At 36.0% G+C, this 20,521-nt stretch overlaps 1 protein-coding gene across 2 annotated transcripts in view; it reads right to left on the bottom strand.

The window, feature by feature from the left end:
• LOC128992650 (probable ubiquitin carboxyl-terminal hydrolase FAF-X) overlaps positions 1–20,521 on the bottom strand; it is a 61,429-nt gene that overhangs the window by 5,906 nt on the left and 35,002 nt on the right. Inside the window, exons 23-43 of one of the 2 annotated variants that reach the window (XM_054416336.1) lie at positions 19,746–19,938; positions 19,126–19,252; positions 18,261–18,411; positions 17,681–17,782; positions 16,879–17,028; positions 16,194–16,401; positions 15,531–15,754; positions 14,738–14,898; positions 13,144–13,317; positions 12,054–12,195; positions 10,102–10,255; positions 9,295–9,439; positions 8,234–8,351; positions 5,556–5,688; positions 4,627–4,805; positions 4,063–4,259; positions 3,400–3,527; positions 2,815–2,981; positions 2,308–2,463; positions 1,586–1,686; positions 247–476 (exon numbers count right to left, since the gene is read on the bottom strand). In XM_054416336.1, coding sequence (XP_054272311.1) covers positions 247–476; positions 1,586–1,686; positions 2,308–2,463; positions 2,815–2,981; positions 3,400–3,527; positions 4,063–4,259; positions 4,627–4,805; positions 5,556–5,688; positions 8,234–8,351; positions 9,295–9,439; positions 10,102–10,255; positions 12,054–12,195; positions 13,144–13,317; positions 14,738–14,898; positions 15,531–15,754; positions 16,194–16,401; positions 16,879–17,028; positions 17,681–17,782; positions 18,261–18,411; positions 19,126–19,252; positions 19,746–19,938 — 3,340 coding nt within the window. The remainder of the gene's footprint in view (positions 1–246; positions 477–1,585; positions 1,687–2,307; positions 2,464–2,814; positions 2,982–3,399; positions 3,528–4,062; positions 4,260–4,626; positions 4,806–5,555; positions 5,689–8,233; positions 8,352–9,294; positions 9,440–10,101; positions 10,256–12,053; positions 12,196–13,143; positions 13,318–14,737; positions 14,899–15,530; positions 15,755–16,193; positions 16,402–16,878; positions 17,029–17,680; positions 17,783–18,260; positions 18,412–19,125; positions 19,253–19,745; positions 19,939–20,521) is intronic. The other variant, XM_054416338.1, reaches the window with a different exon arrangement.

Genomic DNA, 20,521 nt, shown 5'->3' with positions numbered 1-20,521 from the left:
TGTGATAGTTTAATATGGTTTTAACTTATAATGAAAAAAAAATGAGAAAAACTGTGATTTAAATTGAATATTTCCAATCATTACGCCCTAATATTAGGCCTAGGGCCTATAAAGTTAAAATTTCCCTGCCCTATACAAAATTTAAGTCTAATACATTAATTTCACCCCGGTCATCATTTCACGTACATTTCCCAGTTTTCCCTGTTTTCTTGTCCACTCTATTATACACTCTATAAGTCAGCTTACCTTTAAGGGCGTTGTGTATCCGATGTGACTGCCAAGAGTCTTCCATGAGCAACATGCCCAGCAGCAGGTCCATGTAGTGGCGCAGCTCGTGACAGTACGCATATGCTATCTGCCACAGTAGCTCACTGAGACAGATGCGTGAAAGGTGAGGATTCTCCCAGCAACAAAACTGAAGCAGCTTCAACCCTTCATCCATCAGCGCTGCGTCCTCTATCACCTTCTTGATGTAACTATAAAAAACAACAACCTTTACACCTTCATGTTTCAAATACACAATAGCTTAGTAAAAAATGTACCGTCAATCTGAGGAAGTAGTAATAAACTGTAATTAAATATTATTGTACGAAAATTGGAAAATTTCTAGTATTGGTTTATATTATTTTTAGGGAAACGTCGATTCTCGATACCAATCATACTTGGACATTGGTATTAGTATTGAGAGAGAATCGTTCGCCAATAAGTTGATTCAGATACCCGACACATCTGCGATGATCGTGGAAGCAATAGCAGTAATTTTCCGTTCGAGCGCAAGACAACTATGCAGACGGGAGACGATGATGTCTACACGGCCGCAGGAGGTAATCAGAATTTTGCCGCGAAGGAGACAATAATGTCAACACAATCTCAGATATTCATGATTTTGCCGTGATCGTGCAAGACGACAATGATGTTTCCGCAAATAAGGGAGCGGATGACAATGACAATGCCTACAGGACCGCGGGATATTTTCAGAATTTTAACACGATCACGCAAGACGACGAGGCTGTTTGCGGGACGGCAAGAGTGGATGATGTCTACACGGCTTAGGTAGATGATTAGAATTTGCAGCGATCGAGGGAGAAGAAGATCGAGAATGATGATGTCTGCACGACCGTGGGAGAAGATAACTATGTCCAAACGACCGCTTAAAAGACCAGAATTTTGCCATGACCGTGAAGACGATAATGATGTCTTCTTGGCTGCGGGAGAAAATTAGAATCTTGCCACGGAAAACGGTGATGATGTCTACACTACCACGGGAGATGTTTGTGATTTTGTCGCGATCACGAAAGACAACGATGACGTTTCCATGACCGCGAGAGTCGATGATGATGCCTACACAGCTGCAGGAGATAACAAAATTTTGCCGCGATCGCGGAAGACGATAATGTCCACATAACTGCAAGAGATGTTCATGAATTCTAACTAGGTGGTTTATTTTACAGAAGATTTAGATAATGCACAACAAAGTTGTGTTAGACGAGTAGTAATGAATTTGATATAGAAATATTTTTTTAATGTATTTTTCCTTCCCTGAACAGCTAGGGGCAAAATCAAACTATTAAGAGACCTACTTTACCTGGATCTGTTGAACAGTATGTCAGCTGCAGGTTGCTGGATAGGCATTATGTAGTCAGGGCATGAAGGGTCCTTGTAGGGGTTTGTTAGTGGCATAGTGTTCTGAAAACAATTTATTAAATATTATTGAACTTAAAATAGAATATTATTATCTTTATGGTAGCCTATGACCATCTATTTAATATTTAATGGCATTAACAGTCATCGAGCCTGATCATTTAGCATATTCCTCTAGATAACACATCCTTTGTGTCTCTTTTGTTTAAACAAAATTGACTCTTACGTTAACTAACACAGAAGAAAGAACGCATACTTTTACCAATTAATTCGTTTAAAGCGGTAGGCTACTCCTTTCAGATAAAAAGAGATTGCGATTGGCAAGCAAACATTTCTGCAAGCGAATTGTGTGTAAAAGCTAGCGATCAAAATGAGAGTAAAATGAGTGGCTTTTCACCACAATTCCGTTCTGCATGCAAAGACAAAATTCAAGAGGCTTCAAAAATATGTATTGCTATTGAAAGTTTTATTAACGAATTTTTATAGAGGATGGATTACATTTTCCTGTCCACATAGGCCTCAGACCTGTGAGTGGAAAATATGCAGCAAAGCAATCGTTGAGCTAGTACAGTACAAGAGTAAACCGATGCCACCAGGATGCCATGGAATCAGTGTTTGTCACACTACCGACTGACTAATCTCTAATGTTTGCGTGTTGTGTATTACCGCTTGTGAGGACTGCATGCGGGAGGAGACGTCACAGCATCTTATCAACAGAGACACCACCATGTGCAGCTTGGTCAACTCAGGGTACTGGTACTTGATGATGGGTCCTGGGCCTTCGTCTAGTGCTACTAACATGAACGTCGACGGCACGTTTAGCTGTAATATGTTGTGCATGTTAGTTAAGTTGTAAAACAGTATTGTATTTTATGTCCTCAAATTGTAATTATGCAAAACCTTCACGGTATCTATATGTCACCCTCACATACCATGTTCATCTTGCTTTAAAAGAATAAGCTGAAAAAATCACATTTGCAAAATGTTGAAGTAGTTTTTTTTAAGTTCATATTTTTTTTAATGTTAGGCCTATATTTAGTTTTTTTTTGTGAATGGTGATGCTCAAATGAATACACCTTCCAGATCTCCAATATTTATTTGGGAACATGATAATGTAAATAATTGCCGTGTATATTTATTTTCCCAATGTCTTCCAATTTTTCCTTCACCAACCTTGAGCAGCTGTGTCCTCTCTGCGATGCCAAGACAAGCGTAGGTGTGGAACAGAGAGAAGTAGTGAGGTAAGTGCCTTCCATGCTCAGACACCTCCTTGTGTAGCAGGGACATGACTGCCATCAACAGATGATCACTCATCGTGGCCTTGCGGTCCAGCAGTATTGCTGCCAAACAGACAACTACATTTACTACCTGATACACACCAGTAATGCTATTCTCAACTAATAGGGACCAGATCCTGTTCGGATTATAACATTGTTTGGATTAGCTAGAAATGCAGTAAAATTGTATCAAAAACTAAAAACAAAGTATTTTTATAACTGTAAATAGACATATTGATCCTGTGGTAACAACAACATTATCACGTGATCATGTTCTTCTCACAACATAATTACCATAGGAGAACCAACAGAACACAGTTTGTGAATGCTCAATCATTGCCTATTGGGGTGAATAAACTGTGAGTTTCGTTTGTCACAGGGCCTATATATATAATTTATGTGGTAACCTAAAACAAGGGACTCTTGATTTTTGGGCTAGAGGGGTGAATATTCTATTCTAAATGTTGGACAAAACACTTACTAGGAGCATTGAGCATAGGTGGAGGGCATGGGCCATCTTGTAGGGAGAAGTGTGCCAGGTGAACGATGATTTTCATGAACGCTGACCTTACTTCTGCGCTTGGACAGCTCAGTAAGTACTCACAAAACCTGCACAATCAGATCAATTGATAAAAATGTTTCTCACAGAAGTTTATAATATTCAGGTAAGCTATTTGTGTTCCTTCAACATTAAATTAAATCATAACTATGAAACTAGATTAGTGGCCCGGTAAGTGGATTAGAGATTAAAAATAAGAGTTTATTTTTAGCAAAGGGTATTGAATATTCTAGTTTATAAAATGTTATTGAAATAGAGCATTTAATGAATGTGGAGTAGTAGCAATTTCTGTTTACTCTACACTGAAGAACCATGTTTAACAGTAGGGGCTACTGAAAGTCCTAGAAAATAACTACATGTTGTAAACTCAAAACATTTGGTGCCTTTAAAACTGTAAGTAGAATGTTATTAAGTTAATTAATTACAATTCTTTTGTCGTTGTTGCTACCCAAAGTGGACTCACTAATCCACAGCAATACAGCCAACTAGTTGTTAAGTTACACTGCACTACCAATGCACTTTTTATGTTTCACTCTGCCTGTAAGAATAATACACGCCATACGTTTACAACTTATCTAAACTGACCTGTGGGAGTGTTTGAAGAGGGCGTTGTGGGCAAACCACGAGCGAACAGACTTGAACGAGCGCAAATGGTAGTTGAGCACATCGTACCAGTCCGTTGCATTCCCCCTCAGCGTCTTCTTGGTATGGAACCCCGTGTGGAACAGGAACTTGCTGGCCAGCTGAACACTCAGCATAGACAACTCTTCAGCCTCTTGACTCTGAACCACCAAAAAACAAACTGTATTATTAACTTGTAACAAGTTAAAAGAGTTAGAATCAATCATTCAGAAAAGTTCAAAGTGCTAAATTGATAAATACATAAGCTAACAATCAATTTTCAATGAGTACCACCAAAAACCTAATTTTTTAATTTACACAATTAGTTGACACAGTCAGCTTTGATGTCACAGGTGCTTTAGCACCTGCTTTTAAGCAAGCTGCGTGGAAGTATGGGACTATTTTAGTAAAAAACTTTATTTCTGTCAGTGTCTTAAATAAGATATGTTGTCCTCTAAATAAAATTCAATAGTATATTTTTTTTCTTTCTGTACATCTACAGTTGTAGTAACTAATGTAGTTACTCACAAACTTATCCGCATTGTGTTGCCTGTTGGGAGGAGGGATGTTGCACGACGCCAGTTTGCGGATGAACTGGAAGTACTCCACAGAGAACTGGTTGCGATTGTGCATGAACTTGATGTTTTGCCGCCTCACACTCCGTTCTATGGCAGCCGGCATCTTCATCACACCCAACTTGGTGTCAGCTGTTCAAATATGCAAAAAATTATTATGGTAGAAGAAGAGGGTCCTACTCAATTGTAAAATTAAAGAGCTCAATTATTAAAATTATTACAAAAATTATTACAATTATTAAAGAGCTCCAAGGATGTTTGAAGAGAATATTGCTAACAAAAACAGAATCTTGCTGTAATTTTTTTTAACAAAAATGTTGACTAGCCTTAAAGGATTTTGCACACTGAACCAAGATTTAACTATGAATTCAATTAATTGTTACGAAGCTACTCAATGAAGTGAGACTGTAGCCTCTAGAGAACTCTCTGTTTTATGACAAATTTAAAAACACAAGACTAAAGAGAGCCAATAAATGCCACAGAGTGGGCTTAATGAGCTTTCCATCCCCGAAAGTTCATGATACCATCTAAGATTAAGACAACTCTTGTGACAATTTAACTTGTTATCCCGCAGCAAGTCTAAAACAGTACACAAAAACTGTTTTTAAATTCTCAAGATATCAAACTAACAAAACCTGGTTGAATATGTGAGTTTAATTTTGTTGGAATTTCACTTAACCATGTTTGGCCAAGAAAATAGCAAATCATCAATCCTCCGTATTATAAACTACAAGACTTTTTAAAATATCCCTTTTAACGAGCACAAATAAAATTTTTAACCAATAAACTTAGTATATTACGATATAACTGTTAACAATATAGTTTCCTAGAATGATTAACTATTTTATTAAAAGAACACAAACATAGAAATGAGCAGCTTACAAAGAGAGAGCTGATTAATTCCTTTGACTAGAACACTCTCTTCGACATCAAGCCGAGTGTAAAACAGCATGTAGGCGTTCCACCACCTCTTCTGTCTACGGTAACTCATCCTCTTGAGCATGTGGTCAAAAACCTGCAAGGTAAAATTTAACAATTTTGTTAAGATAGCAGATCAATAATAATTCAACTAGCCTACTCTTTCCCTCAAAATTGTTCTCAGTGTCAGTAGAAGAGATTGAAGATTTTCCTAGAGAATCTCTAATCTAGCATAAATTACTAACATACGTTAGGGTGTGCTAGCCTAGTGATTAGTATCTCGGCGGGTGAGAGACAGATTAGACTACTGGCATATACAAAAAATGTTGGGAGTTTTGGACTTTTATTCCTTTAAATAGTTTGTTTATGCTTCTTCCTTACAAAAGTGTCAGTGACATTTTATACACACACATAAATAATAGGGGTCTGCGGTCAGACTTTTTTGGTTTGGGTCAGCTCGGGTCGGGCCGATAATTTTGGTCCTCGGGTTTCGGGCCAAAAATTATTAATTACCGGATTTTTTATATTTTTTTAACTCCTATCTGTGTTTTTAATATTACTTGAAAATAACATTTGGGAAAAAATGTATTTATGTATATTATTTCATGTTCATAACTTATTTACAGCTTAGAAGTTGCCTCAACTGCAAGAAAGAAGAAAATAATTTTTTTTATCAAGCCATTCTTTCCCATTTTCATAACTGTTGAAATATCTAAACAGCTATATTACAACAAGTTTGTAATGGAACTTAATATAAAAGGATCATAAACAAATCAATTAACCTTATCACAAGTTTAGGGCCTGTGGACTGGCTTCAAGACTGCAAGCAAGAAGAAAATAAAAATTCTATGTTTCCACCATGCAATATGAATCATTCATTCCCTGCCTCCTAACCTCCTAAGTACAAAAACCTCACACTTACAATAGCATTATTAGTTACATCATCATAAATAACGAATTATCTATTATTGGCATTAGTAGGCCTACAGCTTTACATAGGAATTATTTTTTATAGGGCCTAAAATAGTAATAGACTAAGCAACATGACAAGTGGAGAACTCATTGAAGAAAAGATTTGTGTAAACTAATTTACTATAAAACTCTAAAACAGTAAAAATAGCACACATACATTGTTTATGGTATAGTTATAGTAAAGACTGTAAAAATTGCATATCATGTCATAGGTACACAGTTATAGATACACAGTTATAGGCACAGTTATAGGTATTGCAAGAGATCCTAAAACAACTGATTTTAGCTAATAAATGAAAAGAATTAAAAATCCATAAACTCAAGTCAAACGATATCACAATTATTAGGTACCCAAAAAGGAACTCTTAATATATAGAAAATTATATTAAATCAAGAGAAAAGAAAGTTAAATGCTAATTTGGCAACATAAGCAGACAGCAGAGACATTATAGTGCCCTAATTAGCAACACAACTCAATGTTTTTATACTGTAAGTCAATGTTTTTGAAACCGTAGGGTCTTTTTCTCGGAAGGAAGGGTAGTAGAATGTAAACAAAAAACCATGAATCACTCTCACAGCCAGGCCCGGGGACACTCAAGGTTACAGACCCTCCCCCTCCCCTCCCCAACCCCTCTTACACAACCCCCCCCTCCCCTCCCCAACCCCTCTTACACAACCCGAGCCAGGCCCGGGGACACTCAAGGTCATAGACCCTCCCCCTCCCCCGCCCCTATTACACCACCTGGTTCTGGTTGTTCCAATTGCTGACAAAATGCAAGTAACGAAACAAGGAAGTAGAGACAAAAAGATATATTTTCTTTATTCAAAAATATAAAACTGTTACAGATAATTTATAAAGAAATTAATTCATGGTAGTTTGTGTCTTGTAAATATTGTATTGGATCTTAGAAATATCTTTTTTGAAACTCTATCTAACCTAAGAAAAAAATAATTTTACTGATGAAAACTTTCATAAAATAAAATTATAAAATATTTAGGCCTAACCTCTTTGTAGACTTGCTGATACTTGATACTTTAAAAAAAAAAAAAATGAAATAGTGACCATACAATGTCTAACCAGACGAGCAGAAGTGTTGTTTTGTTTTGTTACTGAATGACAAAAAGGACAATAGGAAAATAAAAGAACAAGATACAGATCTGTACACTATATCAGATATTTCTTTTGTTTATAATTTATTATGTAAATAAAATACTAAAATATATTTTAAACTAGGTATGGAATAAACAATAAATAATTAAAATGGGACCTCTGGATAAATAGTCTTTCTTTTGACTTCGTTTTCTTTGCACTGTTGAGTCACGGCTTTTGTTTTGTCAGTAGACGACTGGCTCTGGCTAGTGACAGTAAGGTAATTGCTCTGTTGTGTCTTTGTTCTTAAACGTGAGCAAACTTAATATTTAATTCTAATTTTAACATTTTAATTCCTCTGTAATAATATATATAAGAGTGTTTCTTTGAAAATTACTTATTATAACTTTGAAAATAATAATAATTTTTTTTGGCCCGACCCGATCTTGGCCCGAACAAATCTCTGACCCGACCCGGTCTCTCGGGCCTTCCGCTGGCCCGACCCGACCCGAAAAAATCGGGGACCCGCAGACCCCTAATAAATAATGAGTAAATGGTTTTTTGACGGAATTCCACTTGCCTCTCCCATGTAATCGCCTCCAAAACATTGTGTTTTCATTTCTTCTTCATCGTCCATCTTGCATTCTGTCACTTCACCATCATCAAACTTGTACCACCTGGCAGACCCATCGCCTTGTCTGAAACAACCAATTCACCGTCAGTAATGCACCTTCAACAAACCCCCTTCATTGAAATGCAGGGTGAAGTAGATCCTGGATTGGTTGGACTGTTATTTTTCATACAAGTCATTGAGTAAAACACATCTGAACATCTGATACACGGTGTCTCAGGATATTCTATCCTGATACTTTAACAAAGCACTACTTTGGAACTGATAAACTTGGTGACTGAGATAAAACTCAGGAATATTGTAGAAAAGGGAAAATGTCCAGCTACGTTAAATGAGAAAATCCAGAGACTTAATAGGTAAATGGACTCTTATTTCCTCAGATAAGATAGTGCGGGGTCCTGACTGGAATAAACCCAGCCCGATCCACACTTAATGAAATACATGCTGATTCCACTTCCCCATAGCACTCACGAAAACCCTGCTCAGCATAAGCCAACTTTGATAGGTCTCAAATAAATAGATTAACTACATTTTATTCAACTCTAACTACTCCTCGCCATTGTGACACGCCTGCAGCAACTTGTCCTAAACATGATATCGATAATTGTAAAGTTTAATTTAGTTACTTGAATTAATTTATTGTTGGTTGATCTTGGTCTAATTTAGAAAAAGATATGATTCCCCTTACCCCCTTTATCCCCCAATAGATTAATTAGCTAGTTAACCATTACGGGTACTTTACCAACTGTAGAGTAGACCAAGGAGTCCTTCCCGGTGTGTGGTAGAAGCAAGACAAACCTGGTTGCCGGCGGTTGGTCCTTTCCGGCCGGAGCGCTAGTGTCGCTCCGAGTAGAACTGTCTGCTCACCTTTGGATCAGCTGATGGGGTTGACTCTTACCTTATACCATAATTGTTGGCGGTGATGTGGGTTAATCCCACAATAGCTTAAGTACTTTTACACCCACTGAATAAACATTATTACTCTAATGTGAATGTTTCATGTTTGCTACCTGTGGAGGATGTACGAGTAGTAGTGACCACCGCTGGCCTGACCACTGTGTACTACAATACCACTGAGCTGGTACTTGGTGCAAACCTCCTTGGTGTTGTAGTCACAGTCTATCATCTCCCCTTCTAGCTTAGCCAGTCCTGACACTGAAAACAACAAATGTTAAAAATGCCCAGGCTTTAGAATAAGTTTAAAAAAACTCAAGATTGAGAAACGACAACAATTTTTAATGTACAAAACACAGTCCACATACATAACATTTCTAATAGGCCTTCAACTTATTGCATTTTGAGGTTATGATGGTTGCCAAACATTGACAAAAATGCAGATAATGAAACTGATAGCTGATGCATAACCAAAAAAAGACATATTTCTAGTAGGACTGCTTCTTTTGTTCATGAAATAATGTCTCAAATACAAATCATGACACCCGGTGTTATACAAAAGTTTACAAACATGTTTAAGAGGATAGCAGGCTTACCTGAATGGGACAGACTCTCTGGTGCAATAGCCACCAAACTGTAGGCCTACACAATTAAAAAATAAATTTCATTGCCACTGACAACATCCTGGCCACTGTTAACAAATCTCTCCAACCCAAATCTTCCCTTGGATGTAAATGCTGTCAGTAGCAGTAAAATACTCAATTTTTTGTTTATCGTATAAAGTTTTGTTTCTTTTGCCAGGGTGAACCTTAACCAATTCATGTTAGTCTGCTATCCTCACAAAAATCCTTACCCTAATAATAAAAAATAAAAAATAATTCAACATATAAACTAAAATCTAAAGAAAATAATATTTTAATTACCTGTATAAGGCTCCATATCTAACAGTCTTGGAAACTCAAAGTAATCATTAAACTTAATGGCACAGACACGTTCAAAGTCATACTCGAAACGCTTCAGCTGGATTGCAAGTATTGGAGGAAGCTTCTTAACACATAACCTTTTTACAGTAACTACCTGAAACAAAGTAAGATAAGAATAAGAATAAGAACAATTTATTCCATTAATCTTTTTACAAAGAAATAGGACACGTCATATACATTACATAATAATTATCTTAATACATCAAATTTTTTGATACATCAAAATATTAATTGATATAATAAGGCCTTACCTTAGCAATCCTGTTTTTTGATCCGAAATTAATTTCGGGCCCGAAGGTCCATCATCAGTCGGAATCTAGTAGACCAAATTTTTCTAAAATAGAATCCACCCGTTGGGTTTCGTAGAAAGTTTCACAACATTTAAGACAATACGAGTCATAGTCAATGCGAAAAGAGTAAAACAATTAGGGTTAAAAACCATGGTTTTTATAATGTCAGATAACCTCACTTTGGTTAGAGAACCTGTTGCCGGCAACATGGTTTTTAACTAGGGATGGTCAAGTCTCGAAATTTCGGGAAATTTTTGGGAAATTTTAAATCTCGTTACACGAGACGAGATTTCTTTTTGGCCAAGATTTTTATCGAGACGAGAATAAAAAAAAAAAATTAAAAACGCCTGCAGAAAGTCAATGCAATACCCGCAATACAGGAGCGTGTTGTAGTTGCGTTTCCTTTGCGAAGGCGTTCTTATTTAATTAACTCTTCAAATGTAAATATTACTTTAATTATTTTAATAACATTTGAGAAGTTTTGCTAAGTTAGTGTTAGCAGTGTGAGGAATGTTTTATTACTATAAAAAAGTCAAAACAAGTAACTATTTTATAAAAATTAATATTTTATTTTATGATTTATTTTATTTTAGGATAAGTTGAACTCTATCCTAACTGATATCACTATGTTCCCTAATCGTAGGCATTTTTAATAAGTTAGGCGTGATTAATAAAAAAAATGTTATGTTGATGTTTTTTAATAAAAGATTGTAAATATTCTTGCCTATTATCATTATTTTTGTATTTAAACAGTCATCTAACAATGTTACAAAATCAGGTAAAAATTTCGAACGTGCATTTCCCGTTGTGTATGAGAAGGGAAATCCCGTCTCGATCTCGTCTCGAAATTTTATGAGAAATAAAAAATCTCGTCTCGTCTCGTCTCGAACTAAAAATCCAATCTCGTCCATCCCTATTTTTAACCCTATTTGTTTTACTCTTTTCGCATTGACTATGACTTGTATTGTCTTAAATGTTGTGAAACTTTCTACGAAACCCAACGGGTGGATTCTATTTTAGAAAAATTTGGTCTACTAGATTCCGACTGATGATGGACCTTCGGGCTCGAAATTAATTTCGGATAAAAAAACAGGATTGCTAAGGTAAGGCCTTATAATATCAATTAATATATAAGCAATCCAGAGGCTAAAATGATTGATCAAAATATTACATAAAATACAATTAGGAATAATAACTTTTTTTAATTGCACTTGATAAAGTCACTTAGGCTGTAAAAGGATATTGAATAAGCCAATTTATTAATTCTATTTTAAAAGGAGTCACCCGTTACAAACACACAAAAAACATTGTTTTGTATTTTTGAAGACTTGAGGATGGGATTTTATTCCTGAAATATATACATACTACACAATCATTTGACTAAAAACAGAAATTGCTTGCATTGAGACGGCAGGGACTATTTATTTACCCTTGATTACTTTTAAAGTTTTCTTTGTGTGGCTGACAACAAGGTGGTATTTGATGTGTGAGTTTATGATACACAAATGAAAATCCCAACAAACTAAAGCCTCAATCTAACAAGAAAGAGTCTTCTCTATCATATAATATGGTACAGAATAGAAAGTAGTTTACAATACTTACTTTTTTATTACATTTATCACAATGGTAAGCGTCTGCGCCCTCTAGGAGTTCGCCCTTAACATACTGTTCTAACGAATCAACAAGATTTGAATGGTTACGAATATCTACACTTATTACACTAAACGGCTCTTCTTTAGAATACCTGCAACAAATCATAGTGTCAATAAGTGTTTTTTTTTTTTGTGGTTAAATAACAATAATTTGGCATGATAGTGATTGTTGAACCGATGTTCCACTAATGTTTCTGTTGAAAACTTATTTTTGATACATTACTCAACCCTAAGTTTAGTTTTTTTTTTACTGTAAGGAGTAAAATATAAATATTTTGTATATTATACATTGCCTCAGGGGTTGGTTTCAAAAAATTTACGATTTCGTCGCAATTTTTCTATGTTTACAATTTTCACGTGACTTCAGAACATATTCTTGTTGTTTTAAAATATGTTCTTGATTTACCATGAACCCGGAGAAGTTCTCGATTTTGCTGTGAAGACAGGGGTTCAAAATTTCACCAGACCGTGGAAGATATTCACAACTTTGACTCCAGACTGCTGGAGACGTTAATGGTTTTGACATTACAGTGGAAGATGTTCTTGAATTTCACATGATTTCATAAGATGTTATCAATTCAGCTATAAATATGGAAGGTATTTACAATTTCGCCATTCCTGCAATGTTCTCGATTTTTCTAGAACCGCTGATGATATTCACAATGTTTTAAGTTGTGTTTTCCACGCAATGACGGAGTTTAGTGAGAGTTTACGCAAGCAAATACCTTGAACGGTGGGTGAAGGGTGTTGTCATTTTAAATTTTTCTTGATTCATATTACAACAAAATCAGGGTTTCCTGGTGAATTTTAAAATTCACACATGATTTAAAGGTCTATGCTGGAATTCCCAGTTTGTAGCCCCTGGATATACGTTTCTACTGTTATTGCATTACTATTTAACTTTATGCATAAAAATAAACTCTACATGATAAAAATTTTCCAAGTGACATTAAATTTCAATGGTGGAAAAAAAAAACTAATGCCAGTTTAACATTCCATACTAAATCAAAATCACACAGTTAAATGAATCATCTGTTTACCTGTGGGGACAACCTTTACATATCTTCTGGTCAGAGTACGAGCCCCCTAGCACCTTGCCCATGATCTGCTCCTGTGTCAGAGCCTTGAGTGCTTCGTCTAGACTCTCTACTAGAGCCATAAAGAACTCTACAGCATCTTGCTGCTCTCTCAGGTTCACAGGCTCTCCTTGAAGCCTGGAACATTGCACAAATGTTCCATAACAATTACATCTCTAAAAATAACTAACTGTATTATTGTTCAATTGACCAAATAAGAATCTTGTATCTCTTGTATCTTGTAATAACTGCTATCAGATAATTGGCATATTGTATGATATCAAAATACAATGGTGCATTGCTTAGCTGAAATACACCTCAGTTCATATTAGTTAATTATTAGGGGTATCTGGGGAACATTTAAAATTGAGACTAGACAGGATAAAAGTCATTCCCAGCCAACTTCCGGGACAAAGATATAATACTTAAGAAATTGGGGATGAGTATATTTTTCTACAATCGATATTAACAAATTCACTGTGATTGTGCTCTTATATCATGATGTTTCTGTAATCAGTGAAGAAGATCTCGATCAATTTTATATTATTATCTTCCTTAATAGTTCAAACTGCATCCTAAAATACCTATGTATGGCTAAATGTTAAGTATAAAAAATTACTTTTAACAATGTGAAGAGGTATTATTTTTTAAACTTATTTTATCGATGAAGTTTGTAAAAGCTTTTGTAAACTGCCCTTAATCAACCCTTTGCAAAAGATATTAGATTTTACATCTTATTTTGTTCTCTTCTAGTTACTTATCTTAACCCTTCAGGGACAGGCGAAATCGTGACATAGGACAAGAAAAAATCAGAGGGAAAAATAAAAATTAATTTTCCTTATTTTATTTTGTTATACAAGTATACATAAAATAAACACAATGGAACACTTCATACCGTCAAAATAATGTTTTATTCGTTTTTAACTATGCGGATATATCCGCAAATAAAGAACAATATGTAAACAATAAATAAAGACAACGTAATGTTGAGCGTAGGAATGGTGGTAGGTGCGCGGGAGGGGGAGAGGCCCAGAAGAGGGGTTGGCGCGGGTGAGAGGGGGGAGTGCAGGGGAGAGTGCAGCCATGGAGAGAGCAGGAAAGTGGCGCCATGGTACCGCGAAACATCTGGTTACTGCTCAAGCACCTGCCAGTCTGTCTGAAGAGAAGGCGGATATAACCGCTTCCCGTCCGGAACATCAAAAACCATAAGCGAATATATCCGTCACCCGTCCTTTATCGCTAAAGACTTTGGCGGATATATCCGTCACTCGTCCGCAAAGGGTTAACTAGTTATCAAGTGAATTTGCCATAAAACATTTCTAAACAATAATAGTTATAGATTTTATTGAAACTACTGGGAAAAAAATATTAAAATTTGTTTACGAATAAAAGTTTAAACTTACTGTACTGTTTTGTTCCACCCCTTGTCGAAGTGAAAGCCTGAGCTTGAAAGTGTATCTTAGCAAGGAAGTTATTGCTTTAAATCAAAAACTGTAGGAAAATCAGAAAACATATTTTCAATTAAATTTTTTTAGATTAAGTTGATTTCTATACTAACTTGAAATGTTTCCAGAGTCCCCGGGGCACATAGTACTGTAGTTTGCTATATGCCAGATGACCAAATATTGCCTGCACCTGCTTCAGTATGCCAATGTTGTACTCCTTCCTGGACTCCTCGAGACTGCTCTTCTCTTCCATCTCACAATGTGACTGCACAAACTGATCAAATAAAACCTACATTATTTTTAACTACAACTAATCCCCTTTTTTCTATTTTCTACAATTTTCATGATTTTTTTTTCAAAAAAGGTAATGGGTAGGGTGGGAATTTATTTATGATGTACTAAAGCTGTTCAGAAATATTTAAATATTTATTTTTAGTTCTCTGTGTCAAGATTTATTTCTTAGCTTACGTTTTAATTTACAGTTTGTATTAATGTATCAACCTTTTTTAATCTGACATTTTAAAACACAATATGTGACCTAAACACAATTCAGTAAAACCATTCATGTACGTTTTGTTGTTTTATGAACAAAAATCTATAGAGTATCACAAAAGAATAAATAACGTTTTTAACTCGACTGCAACGTCTTGAACAATCTGACTTGACCTATTTAGTGTGAAGGGCAAGGAAGGGGGTGTAAGTGACGAAGTTGGGTTGGGGAAATTGAGTTATTTATAGGAAAGTCGGTGGCACACATTGGCGGAAACAATATGCGGGCTTCAGTCACAAACCAGCAAGGACACTTGGTCGCTGCTACTTTTATGTCAAAGTATATGGACTAGTTCAACTGTAGGCTATCAATGTTCAACTGGATTTTATTTTTGTGGCATGATGTGACTTGTGTACCTCAGTGTCGGGCCGCTCGTCACCACTGAAGTCCTCACTGAGGTCTGTAGCTGCCCCCTCAGCCGCCAGCAGACCCACCCTGATACTCTCCACCATGTAGAGCTGCTGTAGTACAGAGTTCATGTAACAAGTCGCCCCAGCATTCTTCAACCCTACAAACCCCTTGTGTGGCCGAGGTCCCACAGGAGGCAGGTAGTCCCAGTCCATCAGCGGCTCGTCTCTCTCTGAAACATGCAGATGCCAAATCAAACAGAGCCAAAATTGCTACAGTAAACCTAAGTACTCGTTAGACTCGTTATATTTAAATTGGGAATAAATGTGATATTTTTAGGCAGACATTTTAGTGTAAATCCAATCAGGGAAATGGAAATTAGCTTAGTCTGCATGTTTGCTGCGACGGGGGTATTGTTATATCATTATCCAGTTTTGTATATCATAATTATGCAGAAAACTTAATATGATGGAATAAACTTGGAACAGGAAAGTTACTGTTCTATAATAGGTTTTAAAACTGAAAACGTCAACCCTAAACCTAACAATCAAAATGAGCTGACCCTATATTTTAGAACATTTATTATATTTTCCGAAATAACATATTCGAAAATTCTTCTTTAAACACTCCTTTTACTCAAGTTAGAAGAGTTCGAAACAAGTGATACAGACCTGAGTAGAACATGTCCGTGAGCATGGTGGTGAGTAGCTTCATGTTGGGTACGCAGCCTACGCAGAGTGACACAAGCAGTTCAAACGCAGAGTTGAGAGTCTGCGGAGTGGAACACACAGCCACAGCCTGGTCAGGTATCAGCTCCCCTGTCCTCTGTAGGTGAAGCATCAACTTGCTGGCTGGGAAAATGAAGTCTTCCACCAGCTCCTGTGAGCAATGTGTTACCAGATCAATCAAATCACTAATAGTTTTGGAGCAATTACAAAACTGATAAAAAAGATTCAACCAGAACTTAGTTTAAGACTTTAAAAATGTTCATTCTTTTCTTTTTGTTGTATTTGAATAAATGTTAGTAATTGAATGAGGTGGAACTCTCCTAAAGTTAAGTGGAAGTTTCCTAAAGTTAATTCAATAAAAAAATTACTTTATCAACTCCATTGTGGGTGTATTCCAATAACAGAAAGTTACACCACAAAATACCACTGGTCTATTATTTTCATACCAAAATTCCCAAACAGTGAACCCACTATTGGGATGTTTAATTGCCCATGTGTACACAAACACCACTTTTAAAGGAAAACTTTAAGGACACTGAAGCTTATAACTCCACCACAACTCTTAACATTTTTATTTTCTCTTCATTATATAGAAAGAAAGTAGTGTTTATCTGGTTAGTCAACAAACCTTGATGAGATTGACGCCTGTCTTCTCGTCAGAGCCCAGCTGGTACTTCTTGTCTGGAGGCAAAAAGTTGAGCAGTTCCTTGGCAATGCCCAGATGTCCTTCCAACACTGCCTCCTCTACACCTGTCTCCCCAGTCTCCCTCACTGTCTCCTGTGTCACAACATACAATTACTGCAAACTGCACACCTAAACTATTGAGTCACAGTGTGGTCCCAATTATTATGACCTAAGCCGGCTGTGGCAAGTTCAAATAAGTATAAAAAAGCTGGATAACACAGAAAATAATAAACAAAAAATTAATAGGACTTGACAAAAGATGTGTATTTAAATTGGATGTTTACAAAAATCATAATAATAAAATAAAACATATGTTAGTTCAAAGAAGGTAGTTTTAACATAAGAAAGAAGGCAGGCATGGTCCATTTAGCTAAAGGTTTTGGTTGTTGGTTCACATCATAGCTATACATGTGAAAGGTAGCAGAGGGATATGCAGGTGTGTGAGGTATGCAGCATGCAAAAACCAAAAAAAGTACAGCCAATTAATGTATGTTCTAGTCTTGCTCATATTTCCTAGTTGTGGCATAAGGGGTCATCTTGACGCATCTGCTACATGGAAATAGCACACAATTTAACAGTAATCAATATTTAAAAGGGAGGGTCGGGTAACATGGAAGGTTGAGTGATTGAGACTACTGTAAGTACTGGAAAAATTGTTTTAACAATAAACAAAATCCATTGTAAATGGTTGCAAAGACAACATCACCAACAACTAAGAACAGTATAAAGTACTAAAGCCAATTACCTTTATCTTCTTAAGCCAGACTATTTCGGCGGCCAGTAACTGTTCTGCGATGTTGATGTTGCATTGGTACAAATAAGCAAAATTCAACAGTTGACACAGCAGCTGAAAAAACAAAGTAAATCAAATATGATAGGAAATCTTTAAATTACTATTTTATAATAACACATAGATTGTCAAACCAACTTACTTGGCCTGTAGGTCTGGTGTCACTATATGAAATTAATTTTACCAGATTAAACACATCTAACTGGACCTGACGATCCATGTATTTTTAAGCTGTTAATATTTTAATTTAAAAAAAATAAAAATAAGCTATTCTTGGTCAAACATAAATTTTGGTATAATTAAGTTTAAAAACAGTTAGAGATTAAGTCAACAAATTTCAGTATACAATTTGTAGTGTAGATAGCTAATTACCGTCTAAAAAAGTAAGTTGAGACTTGTCTTTACTGCTTGCTTTTACCAATACATCTTTGTTAACTCCCCTATTTCTTCTTTTCAAGCATTTAGATACAGTATATTAGATAACGCCCTAATGCGGTAATAAAAAAATGACACAATTTTAAGACGAAAGACATACCTGAAAATACTCGTGTGAGTTGTGAGCATACTCGATGACCTGTGTGTGCAGCACGTTGAACAACAAAGCAATACACAGCTGCAGGAACTGCTGCGCAGAGCCTAGACTGGACATTATGAGAAACTGCTCTGCAGCCGCTACTCTAATGGACCTAAGCAAACCACAACAATGTTAGTTCTTACTGTGTACATATTTTCAATTGAATTATAGCATAGGCCTACTGAATTGACTGTACATTTTCAATCATCTAACTTTAACTTTAGTTTATTTGTACTGTTGTCGGTTGATGTGATATTTCAAGAATGATCAAGAAATTAACACTTTCAACACTTTTATTTAGCACTCTTTCGACACCTGATGAGCCACAAATTCTCACCAAGCTCTAATGAGGTGCACAAGTTTACCTAACTAAACTTACACTTACTTACAGTAGACCCCCTCTCCCGACTCTTAACGAGACCAGACCTAAGTCGGATAACTCAACAGGTCGGTTAAAACGGGCAATCCCTAAAATCTTTAAAAATGAAGTGCATTATTTACAAATTAAGTACACTATCTCCTTTTTTCTTAAGTATTGACGATAGAAAAGTCACACTAACAACCAAAACACGGTCAAATACTTGCGGCCCAAGCTACGTTTCAAAATCGGTAACAACTATTAGCATTATCTAACCCATCTAATAGGTGTATACTCAATGGTAGAACGTATACCGTAATCCACTGTTGGTCAAAGTAATATTTACTGCATTTAACAGGAAACATAACTTTCAACACTTTGATTTAGCACTCTTTCGACACCTGATGAGCAACAAATACTCACCAAGCTCTAATGAGGTGCACATTTAACTAGGGTTAGGCTACTCACCTATTACTACAACGCAGGACTAGATCTATGATAAACTTCTCACACATCTTCTCCTTGCTCAAGGCATCGAGGGTATTAGGACTAAGGACTAGAGCCACTGTTAATACTTCTAACGCTTCTTTACATACTGAAAAAATAATAACCATGATTAGATTGAGACGAGAAGAAAGACCCAATATTCCAGGCCTTTTATGCCCAGGAAAATACAAGCTCTGTGAAATGATTAAACTTTAGAAGTTTGTACACACATTTATAATAATTCTATCCAGTTTCTATTGCATTTGTCAACCTCCTTCATAGGCTGATAAAACATAAAGTAGTAATACAAATTCTATCAAAGCATTAAATCATAAATAAGGAAGACACATAAAAAACACATTTTCTATTGTACCAAACCTTTTGAGGTTTATGAAAAACCACACAAGACCAACAATGTCCAGTAGTTCTCACGTAAACTGATTATAATCAAATCTTGGTAATGAACCTAAAAACATAAAACATTACATGTCTAACAGTTTCAAATTTTCTTGTACTTTATAAACATTAAAATGTAATTGATTATTTGGTAGCACTCAAATATCGAATATAACAAATTTGTTGTTTTTCACATTTAGACTCACATAGGACGTCGTCCTGACACAGTTGCGTGTCGCCGATCCTGAGGTTCATGAGCACGTGGTCCATGAGATGAAGGTTACCAGCGCAGGACGCCCACGCCAGTCGTATCACTGCACGGATCGTGTCTGGCCCAGGTATCTCCCCTGCCACTGCGGCCGCTACCAGTGGACAGTCTCCTAGCTGACCTGACGTCACCTGCCACACAAACACCAACCATGCAGTATTGCACAATTCCAAAATTTGTTCAATTTGTTCCATTGGCGACAAAACTCTAGGCCTACATTTTTTAGCATGACAATTTTAAGATATGCTTAGAGAGGTTTAGTAAATATGCTAGATCTTTAGAGGGTGTTATTCCAAATATGCAGTGCTTGACCAATTGCAAATCAAATTTGAGAACAAATTAAAACAGTTGAAACTTAACATTCAATAATTCTTTGGCCCCAATACTATAGCAGCAGCATTGAATGAGCAGTAGAAGGAAAGAATTTTGATATCACTGCACCCACATAGATACCTTTCTTGAAAAAATGTGATTATTTTTTAACAAAGAGTGTGTTGTAGGATTTTTGTGACAGATTTATAAAATTCTGTCTGTTTCTGTTACCCCCTTTTGATGAAGAGTATATTCACATTGTTAGTATGATAATTTAATACCTAATACAAAATCTTTTATAATTACTGACTCAATATGTGTATAAGGCCCTGAAGGTCAATGTAATTATGTGTTCATAGAAGCTAAAACCAACGTTCAATTCAATCCAGAACATGTAGTGGA

The sequence above is a fragment of the Macrosteles quadrilineatus genome, unplaced genomic scaffold (genome assembly GCF_028750875.1).
Source record: "Macrosteles quadrilineatus isolate MER2022 unplaced genomic scaffold, UCM_ALF_1.0 Scaffold_4__1_contigs__length_99947679, whole genome shotgun sequence".
Taxonomy (NCBI): domain Eukaryota; kingdom Metazoa; phylum Arthropoda; class Insecta; order Hemiptera; family Cicadellidae; genus Macrosteles; species Macrosteles quadrilineatus.
This window is presented reverse-complemented; position numbering and strand designations above follow the sequence as displayed.